Raw genomic sequence first — 15,650 nt, 5'->3', positions numbered from 1 at the left:
AACTGAGTTTAAGAAGTAATTAAAAAAAACTATGGAATAAATAGAAACAATAATAAAGACGTTTTGAACCTGAGAAGAACAATTAGAGACAGTTTTGAATTCCAAGAGATAGAGAGGAATGCAGGACTCTGTTTAGTTTTACATTATGACAAGTAACTGATAAGACTCTATAAACAAGTGTGTGTGTGTGTGTGTGCGTGTGTGTCTGATCCTCTGTGCAGTGGGTTCGCTCATTAGTGCAGCTCTGATCCTCTGCTCTTGCAGTTAAAACCATCTCTTTTTGCAGTATAGAGACACTTCACACAGCTGATGTGTTGGTGCTAGCATCTTCCTGCTAAAAGTGATATAAAGCTGGGGATCTTCGTCGGGGACGATCGGGAGATGATGGCGAAAAAATGCAACACAAGACTGTTGGAGCTCTGTGTGTGTGTGGCCGTGTTAAACTCCATCTCTGCCTCTCCAGAGGTCTGCACCAATTCCCTTCTGCCTGGAGCTAAAGGTAACACGTTCCTGAGTGTGTGTGCCTGTGTCTGCGTGTTAATGTTTACTATAAACTGCTTCTGTTGTTCCCTCAGGTCCGTGTGATACAGTAAATGTAAGTCAAATAATGGTACAGCTGTAAATGTACGACACTGTTGAAATACCTATACTTATATACTGTTTGGGTTCTTGGATGATTGAGGTTTTTACATTAGTTCAGAGATTTAAATCCATAATTTAAACCCGTCCACACTGTAAATATATACAGGTGTTACTGAAACTGACGTTGCAACTGATAATGTCATTGGCTTTACATGCAACTTAAAGAAACGTGGAGTGGAAAATGGTGAGGAACTACCCCTAATAGGCTGCAAGGTTTTACAGACCTGATGATGAAGGTACAAAGCATGTAATGTCCTGTAGTTTATTAGCTCGCAGTCTGCTCCCCCATCGTCTTTGGGAGGGAAAGCCTCTCCGTGTGTGTGTGTTTCTCATTTTATGACATCCAGTAGCTGGTTCCCCTGCTGATTCAGACAGACAGACCCAATAAAATACACAGTCGAGCTCGGCTCCACGTTTTTTTTTTCTTTCTACTCTGTTCTCACAAAACTTCTTAAAAGAAAGTTGAAGAGATGTTACTGAAACTGAGAATGGAGGTCTGTCACGCAAAAAAAAAAAATGTCACCAATCTAAACCAGGCCTCTGACGGGACATTTTATGAATCTCAAACGTAGAAAAACACATTTGCTCGGCTCAATGGGACAAAAGTAGGTTTAAAGAAGTTATAACTGAAGTTTAAAGTCCAGTGTTTGTGTTGATGGGGAAACTTTAACATCACATCCTCTCCCTGAGAAGTGAGTGTGTGCATGATTTTTTTTTTTTTTTGTCATCTTTCCACTGAATGGTCTGTAATAGTAAGAAAGTCCCATTGTGACAGTGCGTATTTAGACAGCTGCCACTAAACTGAACTGATTATTTATGCAAGACTCATCCTAGACGCTGAGTGACCGCAGAGTCTGTGTGTGTGTGTATTCTCACGTCTGCATATCTGAGTGGGTGTCGGACGTGCATGTTTCATACCCCCCAAAAAAAATGTCCATGCAACCTTTTAAGCAAACAAACTTTTATAACATTTACTGGTACTGTGATGTCAGCGTTTTTTCAAATACGTTTACCGTCATTTTATGCTTTAAAACCGAAGAATGTTGATGCTGTAGGTCCGTTTTTAGTCAGTTTCATGTCAGTAAACTTAAATAAACATTTGATTTCTAATTTCGCAACAATATATTTGGTCGTGTTCGCAATTTTAGTCGAAAAGGTTTGTAGTTGATGGAATCACTTGAAAATGCAGCGGTTTAGTTTGTCTACACAACCACAATCATTCTCCCTCAGTGGTCCTCCAATGCTGATAGATGGGGTTTGTTACAGCTCTTTGTATTAAAGCCCAGTACTTAGCGAAATATAAAATGTTGTTGACATGACTGCAGTAAAATCACTTCGATGTCGACATCTTTTATTTTTTTGCCAACATCTCTTCACTTTTTGTAGCCACCAGAGATTTTTCTCCAACCCCTCATTCATGCTTTCAACTCTGAAAAATATGTTGTGTTATTAACATTCTTGCATCATCAGTTCATGCTTTTGAAAATGATATTGGCTGCAGTGTATTAAAATGTAATAATAAAAGTCAAACTTATTTGCGAGTGATTCAGAGCAACCTTACTGTACGGTGTACATCCAAACCCACAAATGAAGCTCATCCCTAAACACACACCCACCAAAGTACTGTGCAATAGTTGCTCTTGGCTACCTGATAGTTGTTCTAATGTATCATCATCCTGTGACGGCTCGGATGCTCCATGCTACTGGGAATATCCGGATTTAACCTCTGTGACACTGGGAAGGCGAAGTTGAGAGTTGTACACACTGCTACACACTGTACTTTCCAGTATGTTAACACGAGAAATATGCTTTCTCATAACATGTTTATCACATTGGATTTGAACAAAAAGCCCTTTTACAGTCCTCTTCTTTTTCATCCAGGAGACCAAGGCGAGGTGGGAGAGGAGGGAGATCAGGGGAAACTGGGGAAAAACGGACCACCGGGACTCCCAGGTATCAAGCATCCATCCATCTATCACCCTTCTATCCCTCTATCACATCTATTGAGTCATAAATGACGACTGCAAAGGAGGAATGGGTACAAAAATGATACAAGGCACTTGTTTATTATTTTCCAGAGGACAATACTTTGACACCAGAAAATTCTTGAAAACGTTTTCTTTCTTTGTGGAGTTTGCATGTTCTGCTCATGTGTTCGTGGTTTTTCTCCCACAGTGTAAATGTATTTGTAGATCGGGGTTCGGTTGATTGGAGACTCTAAATTGTCCATATATGAGTGTAAATGTTTTTTCTCTGTATGTTGGCCCCGGTGATACGCTGGCGACCCGGGTGTACAACACCTCCCTCACCATGTCCCCTGGGATTGGCTCACAGGTCAAACAGTATAGATGATAATTGGATGGCTTTTTGAAATCTTTCAATGGAACTTTACAAATCAACAACAAATCATATGAGGAAGCCCCCTCCGCAGTTTAAAATGCATTTAGTTTTTATTAGAGGTAAATGTCACACAGAATTCCCGACATCCTGTATATCATTAGTAACAAGTTTCCAACATGTGCAGTGGCTGAAGACGACCAAAGGGAAAAAGAGAAACTGACGAGCGTGAAGGCCGCACATTTCATTACGTTCACATGGACATTCATCCTCTTTGACTCAAAAATATAATTTGCATTGCTGCTGGATAATATGGACAAACAATCAAGGAGTTTCTGTTCTGTAACTTTCCCCACAGCTCTGCCCTGGCAGCAGCTTTTGCTTTTTCCTGCTGGAGACACATTGCTTTCCTTTACCGTGCAGTACACACACACACACACACACACACACACACACACAGAGAGAGAGAGACAGACACACACAGAGAGAGAGAGACAGACACACACTCACACACGCAGGCACAGACAGACACACACACCCACACACATCCAGACAGACATACATACACAGAGACAGACAGACAGACAGACAGACAGACAGACACACACACACACACACGCACACACACACACACACATCCAGACAGACAGACAGACAGACAGACAGACAGACAGACAGACAGACATACACAGAGACAGACAGACAGACACACACACACACACACACACACACACACACACACACACACACACACACACACACACAGACAGACAGACCGCCCTGCACTTCTGTGTTCCTGTGGGAAAATCAGATGTGTTAATTGCGGCTGAGGAAAGCAGTGGCGTTCCACTTAGCCAGATGTGCTCCAACTGGGTTGGGAGATGAACTGGCCAACTTACATGGCATATAATGTACATACACCCAAACACACTGAGGCATACACTGTATAACATACTGTATACACAAGCATATAGACACAATGAAGGCGATGTACATTGGCACAAAACCACAACACGTGTGCACACAGAGAAACACACACTGAGCACTGGAGCCTGGCTGCCCTCCTGCTCTCCACAGATGTTTGTTTTGTGCGCTAACTCCTCACACACACACATTCACACACTTGAACACAAGAAACACACACTCCTCCTGTCAGACAGTGTGACAGACAAATGCCAGAAGGGTCCGTGTATGAAAATATGAATGTGTGAACATCTCTCAACATTGCGAAATATTTTTCAACAGTATAACAAACCCGGTCATTATGTTTTTTTGTGTGTGTGCTTACTGTAGCCTGAGCACAGGTACTTATAATGATTTTGTAACTGCAGGTTGTCAGCAGCTCAACAAATGACGCATGTGTTCCCTCGTTTTAATTTAGGCCCTTTTACAGGAAACGATTTCTAAATTTTGGAATGTTAAAAGGGAATCCATGACCATTAATGCTCCGGTGGGAAACAAACACAACTGTTTTGTCGCGCCAAGCATATTAACGTCAACAAACGGCCAGGCTCAATTTTTACTTTTGTTAATTGTGCCTAACTCAAAGCTGCTGATGGAATTTCAGGGTTGCAGATAGTAACGTCTGGAGCTGAGTAATGTTCCTGATTGTTCTGAGGAACCTGTTGGAACAGCTAATAGTGAAGCATGTGAACACAAACAGAAAATCTGGCTGAGGGCCCACGTTTCCAGCTCTGTTTCAACTGTCCACTAAGCTCTAAACAGGAGGAAGACCAGAATTTATATTTGCATGTTATGATCGAGCAAACAAAAACAAAGCAATGAATGATCTAAGGTCTGCTCTCCATTGAAATAGCTTCTGTTTGTTAAGAACGTGTCTTGAGCTCCATGATTAGAAATGAAAAATGTGGCCATTCCACCTCCTTTGTCCTCCAGCAGCTGGAGACTCCAGACGTTAAACCAGTTAGAGGGGTTGGCCATTATAAAGAGTGTCTGCAGTGATAGGAAGAACTGTTATCTGGACGTTTGGAGAGACAGTTTAACTGGCGAGCGTCAGCACTGCGAAAACAACATGAATCAACTGTTTGAGACGCAGAAGGAAAAACTTTTATACAGAGCATACATTTCTTCACAGAGCGAAAAAACAAAAAACATCTATAATCACCGTTCACAATCTGTTCTCAGGTCAGAGCTGCGAAAATATTGACTTTGTGATTGTGCTCCTCAGGCATTCGCACAGAAAAAATCGCGCGAAACAATTATACCGGGATCATCGTGAAGTTTCCCTAAAAGGCCGGAGCTTTACAGCATCCTCCAGACCTCCTACAATCCATAAGACCTCACACCCTCTGCCAACACGTCTCACAAATCATCGACCTGAAAGTCGACATGCGCAAGTGGGAAGCTGGCTCTGTGTCTGTGTGTGTGTGTGTGTGTGTCTGTAAGTGTGTGAGTGCGGCAAAGCCCTCTAATAGCAAAAGGCCTCTCCAGTGCGTCACTTAGTATTTCAAACGCCATCAATTTCCAGTTGAATAGTTTCCTGAGGAAATACTCATTCAAGTTCTGGCAGAGCGCCTCAGTCTGCTCTGTAGTTTTCCCACATACACAGACACGCTCACACACTTTGGTTTCTCCTCCACTTTCTCTGTGACATCCCATATTTTGACTTTAAGTTTGTCTGTGAGTTCTCCTAGATGAAAGTGATCTAATAAGAGAGGAGGTCTGTAATCAATACGATTTTTTTTTAAAAATCCGGCAGTAATAAATAATCAATACTGATACCTGCAAATAAATATCCCATTTCAACTGGTGCTCATTGTACCAGAACCCAGTGGTGAAATCAGAGACTAATGAAAATAATAAAACAACATGAATAAATAATAAACGAGTGCATTCCCTTTGTTTACAATATTTCCAGAGTGGACTTCCTCTCCGTCTAAACCAGATCCTGCAGCAATACACATTTTCTAAGTCAACAGACAGAATCTCAACACAAAGTTCGTTTCGTTCAGTGCCCACAAAAATCAGCATTTCCCACTCTGATTTATTTACTGGCATAATAGTCATAATAATCACGGCATCAGGAAACAAACTATGCAGAAATTGTCGGAAAGAATCCTCGGGGCTCGTAGAGATAATTCCTAAAAGATGAGATGGAAGAGTGCAATTATATTGATTAGGTTTTGAAAACGACAAAATAATCAACAGAAAAATCTGGATGAAAGCGGTGACACAGACATTGTTGTAAGAATAACAAACCTGAATGGAAGAATGTCCGCCTGACAAAAAAGGGAGCTCTCCAATTTATGAGGATTATGAGATTTGACATGATGTGACACTGATAACTTCCATATTTACTCAAGATTAAATGGGAGGTTCTAGAAATATCGCGCAAATGACTTTCCAGGTATATTATGCACATGTGTTGGATTGGAAAATTCATCATCAAATCATTATCATTTTCCTTTTCTTCTTCAACCTTCCCATTATCTGTCTTTTCTTCTTCTTCTTCGGCAGGCGCACCAGGAGAGAAGGGACTTAGAGGAGAGGTGGGCACCACAGGGAAGATGGGACCTGCTGGAGACAAAGGTAAATATACAATAAAGTCAATTTAAAATCATTTTAATCTGAAGTTCTTGTTTCTATAGGCTTTGTTTAAGTCTTTAAAGTAAAGTACACAGAAATAAAACAAGAGGGCGCATCAGGAGAAAAGCTTCCTCTATTTGCCAATCCTCAGCGTCCTGTTTAAAAAATGCATTTTTCCAAAACAAAGAGAACGATTTAAAAGATTTACAAACATCTATGAATATCATGTGTGTACATTTCAGTTGCCAGGAACATGTAAAACTGCCTGTACTTGTCAACAAAAGGCTCGATAACTGTAAATAATGTAGCTGTGAGGTTCACAGCTTAAAGAAGACATTTAGTTTCCTGAACTCCCCCCCCCTAAAATAAGCAAAATGGACATTACTACAAAAATCATTAAATTAATTTGTCATTAATTGCTTCAGGCCAATTGCAATTTCCTTAAAACTCTGTATTTTACTCCCTGTTTCCTCACTTCTCAACTCCCTCTTTATGGTATAATCTACCGTACAGTGTAAACCTACAGTATGATGTCATTCACATGCGTTGCCCCACGGTGGCCTGTTTCCCTGCTTTTCTAAGCATTCACTTTTCTCACTGTTCATTACGATTAATACGCTTACAGGAAAGTGACTGTGCATCGGGCAGAGAAAAGGAGTGAGGTCACAGGTTTGGATTTTCCTTCATCTTGAGCGTCTGCAGCTCATAAAACAAATGTTTTCAGGCCAGTGTTGGCTCCAGCAGACTCACAAACTAAAATCTAGTCACTTTTATTTTTAATTTTTTTTACAGAAGTATAATCACGTTCAAAAATCACTCATATAAAACGGTTTCCATCCCTTTGCTGTAGTGTTCAGCAATTAATGTTAAATAAAGATATATAGAAGATGTTGATGAGCAACTATTGTGTCAATCTGCTATAACTCTATGCATACTATACTGTGAATGCCCTATTATAAGATTATCTATATAACTTCTGGCAAAGTAACTTTATAAAGCCATAAACTGTGAGTTCATATATTAAAAATACCCAGCTCACTGCAGCAGGCCTCTTTGGGAGCATAGTACTTTAAACCCACTTATTAATCTGCACTGTAACATGTCTGTCATAGTTTTATTCTTTAACCCATGGAGGCGCAATACAGGTGATGTGGTAAGAAGTTAAATCTGAAGCCAGAGAAGTTTGCATGACTTGGTCACGGTGTTCTAATTTTAATTTCATCCAAATCACACACCCACACACACCCCCACACCCCCACACCCACACACACACCCACACACGTACACACACTGGTCAGATCGCACCGGTACAGTATGTCATTGTTGTGGCCCTTCCTCATAAAACACCAGCCTATTGTGTCGTTTGTGCTGCAGCCCCACTTCCCCAAAATGTGCAACTGCCAGTTGTGTTTACCTCCAAAGTTAAAGCCACTGAGTATAAGTGTATATACAGTGTTTTTAAAAAAAAAGACAAACCTGGATTCACAGAAGTTACAATTTACCCACAACTCTGTGTTTTAAAAGAAATGCGGGAACAATGGAAGAATTAAATCAACAGGTCAAACTTTGACCTGTGTGAATCTGAACCTGTGTGCAGCCGCTTTTAAACAGTTTTATATAAATGATGCTGCCATCTAGTGGTAATCATTAGTACCTACAGCACAATTTCGTTATTAGTATATGTAGCAGTCTTAAAGCTGAATTATCAGTGACGGTGCTGTGCTATTTATTTGAGATTTAATTGCACCTTACCAAAATCACCCCATAAGAACCCAGACCCATTTCTCCTCAAAGGAAAATTATAGGGGATATAAAACTGGAATGTTCTGTGTTTATAGTAACTGTATTCATATTTTATTATGATGTCATGATGTTATTATGTTTTTATTATGATGTTTTAATCATTAGGACGTTCTGCGATGTCTCTTTCTCTGTAGGTGACAAAGGTGATACAGGTGTGGATGGGGCCTCTGGTCTGAAAGGGAAACCAGGTGAGTAATAACCTGACAGTGCTCACACATGACTGTTTTCAAGTTGGACGCAAGACTATAACCCAATTCTATTCCCCATGAAACAACATTATGGGGTCATGGCAATTTAGATAAACATAAAGATAGAAAATTTTAGTCTTGAATATGGGTTTGAACCAACAATTGGAGTCAGTTAAATCCTCAGACTCTCTCCAGGATGCACCCTATGCTGCTACAGTAGACAAACATCGAATACACTGCAGTCAGAGGGATGTGATAGGACAACCTGAGGTTTTCCAGTGTTCTGGCTGTGCACTCAAGCAAACTGGATTTTAGATCAAATGACGTCTGAGTGCTGACTTTTAGCTTTAAGTTCGTTCTAGGTTATAAAATCGAACTAAGGCACAAAGCCCAGAGTTTAGCACGAAAACATGACGCCTGCAGTATCGGCCTGGCAGAGCATCACCAAGGAAACTGAGGAACATTGGCTCCTGTCTGTGGGTTATTGACAGCGAAAAACATGTCCAACTAAATATCAAATTATAGAAAAACTGGGCAGTTAAATAAGAGAGGAGGGACAGTTCCTGCCCTGTTTATCTGTTGTAAAATTTCTAACCCACCTAATTAAAGAGGAGAGCAAGGATGTTATAGGACAGGCAGAAAAATGTGGCACTGTCCTACGTATCGTTCATTACATTATGTCATGACACATCTGCATAGAGTAAGTGTAGATATGTGGCATTGTAATCCATTAAACGGGCTTTCCCATCATACAGCAGGTGGGGGAAAGTGTGGAATGATTTTAAGTCCTGTTCTCACTGAAATCTCCTGCAGGCACCACATGTGACTGTGGCAGGTACAGGAAAGTGGTCGGACAGCTGGACATCAACACGAGCAAACTGAGGAGCGCTGTCAAGTTTTTGAAAAATGGTGAGTCCTCACTATTTACCCATCATCATGTTTAGTGGTAGTAAGCAAAAATCCTACTAAGGGTGAAAACCATGCAGCGCTGAAAATAAATAAAGTATTAACTGAGAGATTTCTCAAGTGAGGGGCGACACAAATGTCCGTCCTCACCCGGGGATGTGACACATGGAGTTTTCAGAGAGTCATACTCAAATTTGTAAATATCTATTGTTCATATTGCACAGTCCTTTTTCTAGTGTTTAGAATATTTTTATATTGTTTCCTATTTATATATTCATGCATATATATATATATATGTATGTATGGAGGTCAGCAAACACATTGCTCTGAGAGAGAGAGCGAGAAGAGAGAGAGAGAGAGAGAGAGAGAGAGAGAGAGAGAGAGAGAGAGAGAGAGAGTGTGTGTGTGTGTGCTCTTGTACAGCTATCTTTGCGAGGACCAGTTTGAGTCTACAACCTATGGAGTGAGGACATTTTGGGAAAGTGAGGACTTTTTGGCCGGTCCTAACTTTGTGACCCCGCTTTAATTAACTGTTTGGGGGTTAAGACTTGGTTTTAGGGTTAGGGTTAGAATTAGGTTTAGGTTAGGTTAACGGTAAGGGTTAGGGTTAGTCATTTACTTTGGCTGGTTAGGGTAAGGGGCTAGGGAATGCATTATGCCAATGAGTGTCCTCACTAAGAAGCTGTACAAACAAGCGTGTGTGTGTGTGTGTGTGTGTGTGTGTGTGTGTGTGTGTGTGTGTGTGTGTGTGTGTGTGTGTGTGTGTGCGTGTGTGGGGTGTGGGATGGGCAATGGACCAAACCACTGAGTCAAATGAGAGAGGGGTTCAATCTTTTAAAACCTAAAAAGGCATTTATGTTATATCTGTAATTAGCATTCAATGCATAGTATTATACTCCATACAACTTCTGAAGCTATCTTTGCAATGATAATTAAGGGGACAACTCCGTTTTTCCCAGGACTGAGGGGGGTAGACCCCCCACCACCATCCTGTGGCTTCCACATTTTAATCTCTTTGTATTCCCTAACATTATGTTTATTTGTAATATTAAAATAAATAAATAATTGATTTAATGAATAATAATAAATATGTGTTTTCAAGGCATTGTTTACTATAGTTGTTAATTAGATCTAAACTAAACTGTGCAGGTGCTATTTCCTTATTTTCCTTTTGTTTGTTTGTTAGAATAACATTTACGTTATTTAGTTTTTTTTAATGTGTCTGCTTACTCCTGGTTTCATTTGATGAATTAAAGGAACCGTAGACTTTTTTTTCTTCATTTTTTTCATGATATTTAGCATCAGACAAGGAAGATGGAGTTGCCATATAGAAAGAAAAAAAACTGTGCTTGACACAGACCTGCTCTAAAAAGGTTTAATGGCTTCAGATTTGTTGATCTATGTAAAGAAACAAATATGGTGGGAAACATGTAAAAAGCTCCAAATGACCTGAAACTCTTGCCCTGTGCAGTCATCCTGGGGCTGAAGGAGACGGAGGAGAGGTACTACCTGCTGGTGAAGGAACCCAAGAGGTTCAGAGAGGCGTCGATGAACTGCAAGCTCAGAGGAGGCTCACTGGCCATGCCCAAAACCACCGACACCAACCGACTCATGGCAGACTATGTCAGTCGCGCAGGACTGACGCGAGTTTACATTGGTGTGCAGGCTCAAAGCAAGGACACAGTAAGTGATCCCCAGCACACACGCTCACACACATACTCATATAGGCTGCTCTCAGTCCTGCATTGAGCTCCGGAGAGAAACCCACAGGGAAATATGAGACAGTGTGAATCCAGCGCTTCAGCAGTTTGTAACTTTTCTGAATAATTAATGAGGAAGGGTGATTCTGCTGCTGCTGCTGCCACCATCTTAAATATATAAGGTTCTTTTTAATGATGGAGTTAACCTGAGAAAACATAATCCTCTTCACCACTGTTTTCCTTTATTCTCTAAAGAAGGATTTCTATCTCTAAGTTTGTCTTAAACCTGATAAATGATGACAAACTGTTTTTGAGATTGTTTTCCGTGTTTCTCTCTCTCCCCTCCCTTACGTTTTTGCCATCAGAATGGAACAAGCAGTTATGTGTACGCAGACTCCAGCCCCCTGCAGGGGTTTACAGCCTGGAGTCAAGATGAGGTGCTAAACTCCAGCTTATCCTCAACCTCAAACTCCAGCTGTGTGGAGCTGCTCAGCACTGGAACATGGGGCCGTGTGGAGTGTGAGGCCTCCATGTTTTTCATCTGCGAGTTCCCAAAGAGCAGGAGAAGAGGAGGGAGGACGGGGTGAGGAGGAGGCATCCAGTAGTCTGAGATCAATGTAACATGTATGTGTGTATATGCATCTGCACGTGCGTAGTACATTTATGTAGATGTGTACACGACATATTATATTTTGACCTTGTTGGTTTTGCATAGAAACATCTGTTGACATCACTAAATAACTTACCCACTTGGCTAAAAGTTTCATTACCTCCGCCAAGGAAGTTGTTTTCACCCCTATCCATTTGTTTATTTGTTTGTTTGTCAGCAAGATTGCACAAAAACAACCGATCTGGATCAGGGGGCGGATCCAGGATTTGATTTTTTCATTTTAATAGGACGTTTTACATTTTTCCACATTTTCCCCTTTTCCCCGGGGAATAAAATCAGGCACATTTAGGGGAGGGAGTTGTTTTCAGACATGACCATTATCAACGCAGCGGGAGATTCTCCACTCAGACACGTTCACAACAGTAACAAATCCTCCGGAGGATTCAGGTGAGGGATGGTGCAGCAGGCGGAGGCAGGACTTAACGTATTGATGCAGAGATGTTTTTGTTCATATCACATCACAGCTTGATTGAATTTAAGGGGACTTTAAGGGAACTAAGACAGACCTGTTGCTCATGATGCTCTGTTGGCGCAGCAGTTTGGTGTCTTTTGAGGATACTGGAGCTACACTGTAGAATGTTTAGCTCATCAGCGGCTCCACTGTTTCAAACATACATTCGTTGGAGTGTTTGTTTTTGCGTGTTGCTACAAACAGCCAACGCGATCGAGCTGTATGTGGTAGAAAGCAAACAGCACGCATTGTGTGGCCCATATATTTGTACCGCAGGAAAACTCACAGGAACTCTTTGTTGTTTCCCTCGCTTTTCCACTTCCATATGTTCATGAAGTGGAGTTCAGTTAGGTTTAGTAAAAAAACGTTCAGTCAGTTTAGTGTATTGGTTTGAGTGCGTTTAAAAGGTTTAATCTTTTCTCTTCACCACCTCCAGAATTTATGATTTTCCCTGACAGATGTACATTTGGTGAGACAGCACACTCACACATTTAAACACATTAACACAGGCTCACACATGCATTGTTCTTGATATCCTCAGACTTCACAGGAGATTTGTTAATATTTGACCGAAAAGGATGAAAAACTTCTCATTGTCCTCATACATCTTTCTAACTGCAGCTTACTTAATGTTTGCCTACTGTACGGCTGCGGTAGGGCACATCCCAATGAGTGTCCAAGACTGTTTGTTTTCTCTACGGCTGTATCTGACTCAAATGCAGTTTGCCTGACTCTGCATTTACCAGCTTGAAACTATAGACATGATATAACAATGTTCAAACCCACTTACGAGACTTTCAACAATTTCTGGGAACCAAGTGTTTTGTATCTGTGTGTTTGTCTAAATTGCTGTTACCCTCATCATCTTGAGTCATGGTGAACAGAATAGAGTCAGATAGATTCACATTCAACTTAAAAAAGTGCAGAGTGCGTGGCATTGTCAGCTTAATCAATTGTTTTCCTGTTGGTCTACATCCACACAACTATGTTTTCGATTGAAAACGTATCAACTCTGCTACTGTTACACCTGCCGTCCATACTACTACAGTAGTAAAACTGATATGGAGACAAAATGCTGGTATGTACTGAGATCATTTTAGTGTGAAAACAAATGTTTTAAAAAACAATTTAAGTTTCAAACAAATGTATGGATGTTGCCTTATTCCTTAGGGCCCATCTAAACCTGCACCTTTATCACTGGTTGGGCTTTGGAGGTATGCACTCCACTTTCATTCATGGTTGTACCTGTTTCAAATCAATAAAAGTCATTCAAAGCAAAAGTAGAATGAACATTAAGAGATTTCAATGATTTATTTCTGGTATCCGGCTGTGAGATAGGAGTGATCCACTGTTCCACACATTTGTCTCTAGATAACAAGGACAAATGTGCTCCCTCCAAAACCTCCTTACCTATTTCCTTGATGATTTAAAAAAAAAAAGAAGACAGATCTACTGTAGCAGTCCTGGTCTTACAAACAATGGCCTTATATCACGTGAAGGATGCAGGGTCTTTTACAGGTCGTATTGATTGTGACTGTGAGCCACCCTAAACTGCCTGGTGTCCTTTCAGAGGTTATGTCAACATTGTTTCACATAAACCGACTCCTGGCTAAACATTAACTGTGACTCGCTTTTAGAAAACTGCTCTCACCAACTCATGTAACAGCATATCGCAGTTCAACTGCACCGTTTCTTTAAAGAACTGCAACCCCCCCCCTCCTCCTCCTCAACACACACCCCTACAAAATAACCCTCCATTACAACGGATCTCTTTTTCATTGCAAACACATCGAGTGCTCCTGAATCAGTTATTAGAAATCAGTTCTCCTCTCTCTCTCTCTCTCTCTCTCTCTCTCTCCTCTCTCTCTCTCTCTCTCTCTCTCTCTCTCTCTCTCTCCTCTGCTATAGACCTTAAACTAATATGTACTCTTTAACTCTGCTCCTGCAACGTGAAGGTTAACCATTATCACACACACACACACACACACACACACACACACACACACACACACACACACACACACACACACACCATTGTTTCTCAGCCCTCGATTCTTTTCCTGCAGCAATCAGTGACTCCAGCTATTTGATTTGCCCTCTCACTACAGTGCTCCTGAGCTGTGTTCTCTGCTGGTGGCTCCCACAGAGGGAGTCAAGTGGAGTGTTGCTGCCTTCACTTACAATAGGGGCAAGATGAACACATGGTGATTAATAAGGAATGACTGCATAGTTATAAAAAAATAAAACACACATGTAGGGTGTGGAGAGCGTAATGGAGGAGCAGGTCTTTGTCCTTTCATTATTACAAACACACCCTCAGGATCTTTATGACATGCTTAGCCACGATAAAAGCAAATGCTGACGGAAGTTTTTTAGCATGAAACCATTACCAACTTGTCAGTACATGGAGAAATGCATCTTTTTATCATATGGATATTGGTGTTGTATGGGGCTGGACGATAAATTAGTGGATTGAAAAGGAATCTGTCGATATTGATAATTATCACGTTAGATGTCACATGATTATTGTTTCCTTTAGGATTAAAGACCGATTTTTATCCTAATGAAGGTTGTGGTCTTATATTGAACATTTGTTATAGTGTTATAGTAGTTATTTTCTTTAAATTAAATCATATCAGTTTAAACCACTACCTCCATAGTGAATAAACATCAAACACTTCATTAATTTGGTCCAAGTTGACCTGATGTCTTTTTACAAAGAGGCCCAGCTATAGTATTGTACATACTGTACCTAGCCTCCCTTTCGATCTTAAGCAGTAACTTCTACTCAGTATTTTTCTAAATCAGGGGCCATGAAGGGGCCACAATTTACACAGAGGGTCAAACATCTATGCACACTTTATGATTCAGTAAGTTGCACTTCTAAGTCATTCCCTCTTCCCTGTTAGTTCTATAGCTTTGAGCAAAGCTACATATCATTGAACAAATAGACCCTAGAAAATAAAAAAAATCTTAACAAACTGTCATATTTATTGTTAGTAGCATTAGTGACTACTAAAAAAAAAGACCATTGACAGGACAGGTGCACTTCAGGGACCAATCAGATTTCAGCTGGGGACAGTGCCCCCCTGGCCCCAGCCCTGGATCCACCCCTGCTTCTACTTCTACATTATTTATAATAACTCATCCCCATTTTATTGTCTTCACCTTGACAACCTTTCACATGTATACTTACTGTCTACACTTAGAATAGAGACTATATAATCCAGCATTTGCCCAGGGGTTAGTATCTTGAAAAAACAACAACCTTATAATCTATTTTAAATTGTGGGTTCAGTTCAAACCACTGCATCTTCATCAACCACTGAAAACCACCTCAGTCATTTGGCCCATGTTGACTTTATGCCCTTTTCAACATCATGAATATCGGACGTGGGCGCTTCCCG

At 40.7% G+C, this 15,650-nt stretch overlaps 1 protein-coding gene across 1 annotated transcript; it reads left to right on the top strand.

Annotated features, from left to right (window-relative positions):
* Positions 1 to 209: 209 nt before the first annotated feature.
* On the top strand, positions 210 to 11,987 carry colec10 (collectin sub-family member 10 (C-type lectin)). Its single transcript, XM_035164117.2, has 7 exons — positions 210 to 499; positions 2,524 to 2,595; positions 6,457 to 6,528; positions 8,463 to 8,516; positions 9,330 to 9,425; positions 10,894 to 11,105; positions 11,488 to 11,987. The coding sequence occupies exons 1-7, from the start codon at positions 382 to 384 to the stop codon at positions 11,707 to 11,709; spliced, it is 846 nt and encodes a 281-aa protein (XP_035020008.1). The 5' UTR covers positions 210 to 381; the 3' UTR covers positions 11,710 to 11,987.
* Positions 11,988 to 15,650: the final 3,663 nt, after the last annotated feature.

Source organism: Hippoglossus stenolepis, chromosome 8 (genome assembly GCF_022539355.2).
Source record: "Hippoglossus stenolepis isolate QCI-W04-F060 chromosome 8, HSTE1.2, whole genome shotgun sequence".
Lineage (NCBI taxonomy): Eukaryota > Metazoa > Chordata > Actinopteri > Pleuronectiformes > Pleuronectidae > Hippoglossus > Hippoglossus stenolepis.
The sequence above is the reverse complement of the archived record's forward strand: the minus strand, read 5'-3'. Positions and strand labels throughout refer to the sequence as shown.

What these genes read in the sequence shown, in the direction of transcription:
- colec10 (XM_035164117.2), top strand. Translation starts at nt 382, where the DNA reads ATGATGGCGAAAAAATGCAACACAAGACTGTTGGAGCTCTGTGTGTGT. An exon ending in TGTCAAGTTTTTGAAAAATG is followed by an intron (nt 9,426 to 10,893) that starts GTGAGTCCTCAC and finishes TGCCCTGTGCAG; the next exon opens with TCATCCTGGGGCTGAAGGAG. An exon ending in AGGCTCAAAGCAAGGACACA is followed by an intron (nt 11,106 to 11,487) that starts GTAAGTGATCCC and finishes TTTTGCCATCAG; the next exon opens with AATGGAACAAGCAGTTATGT.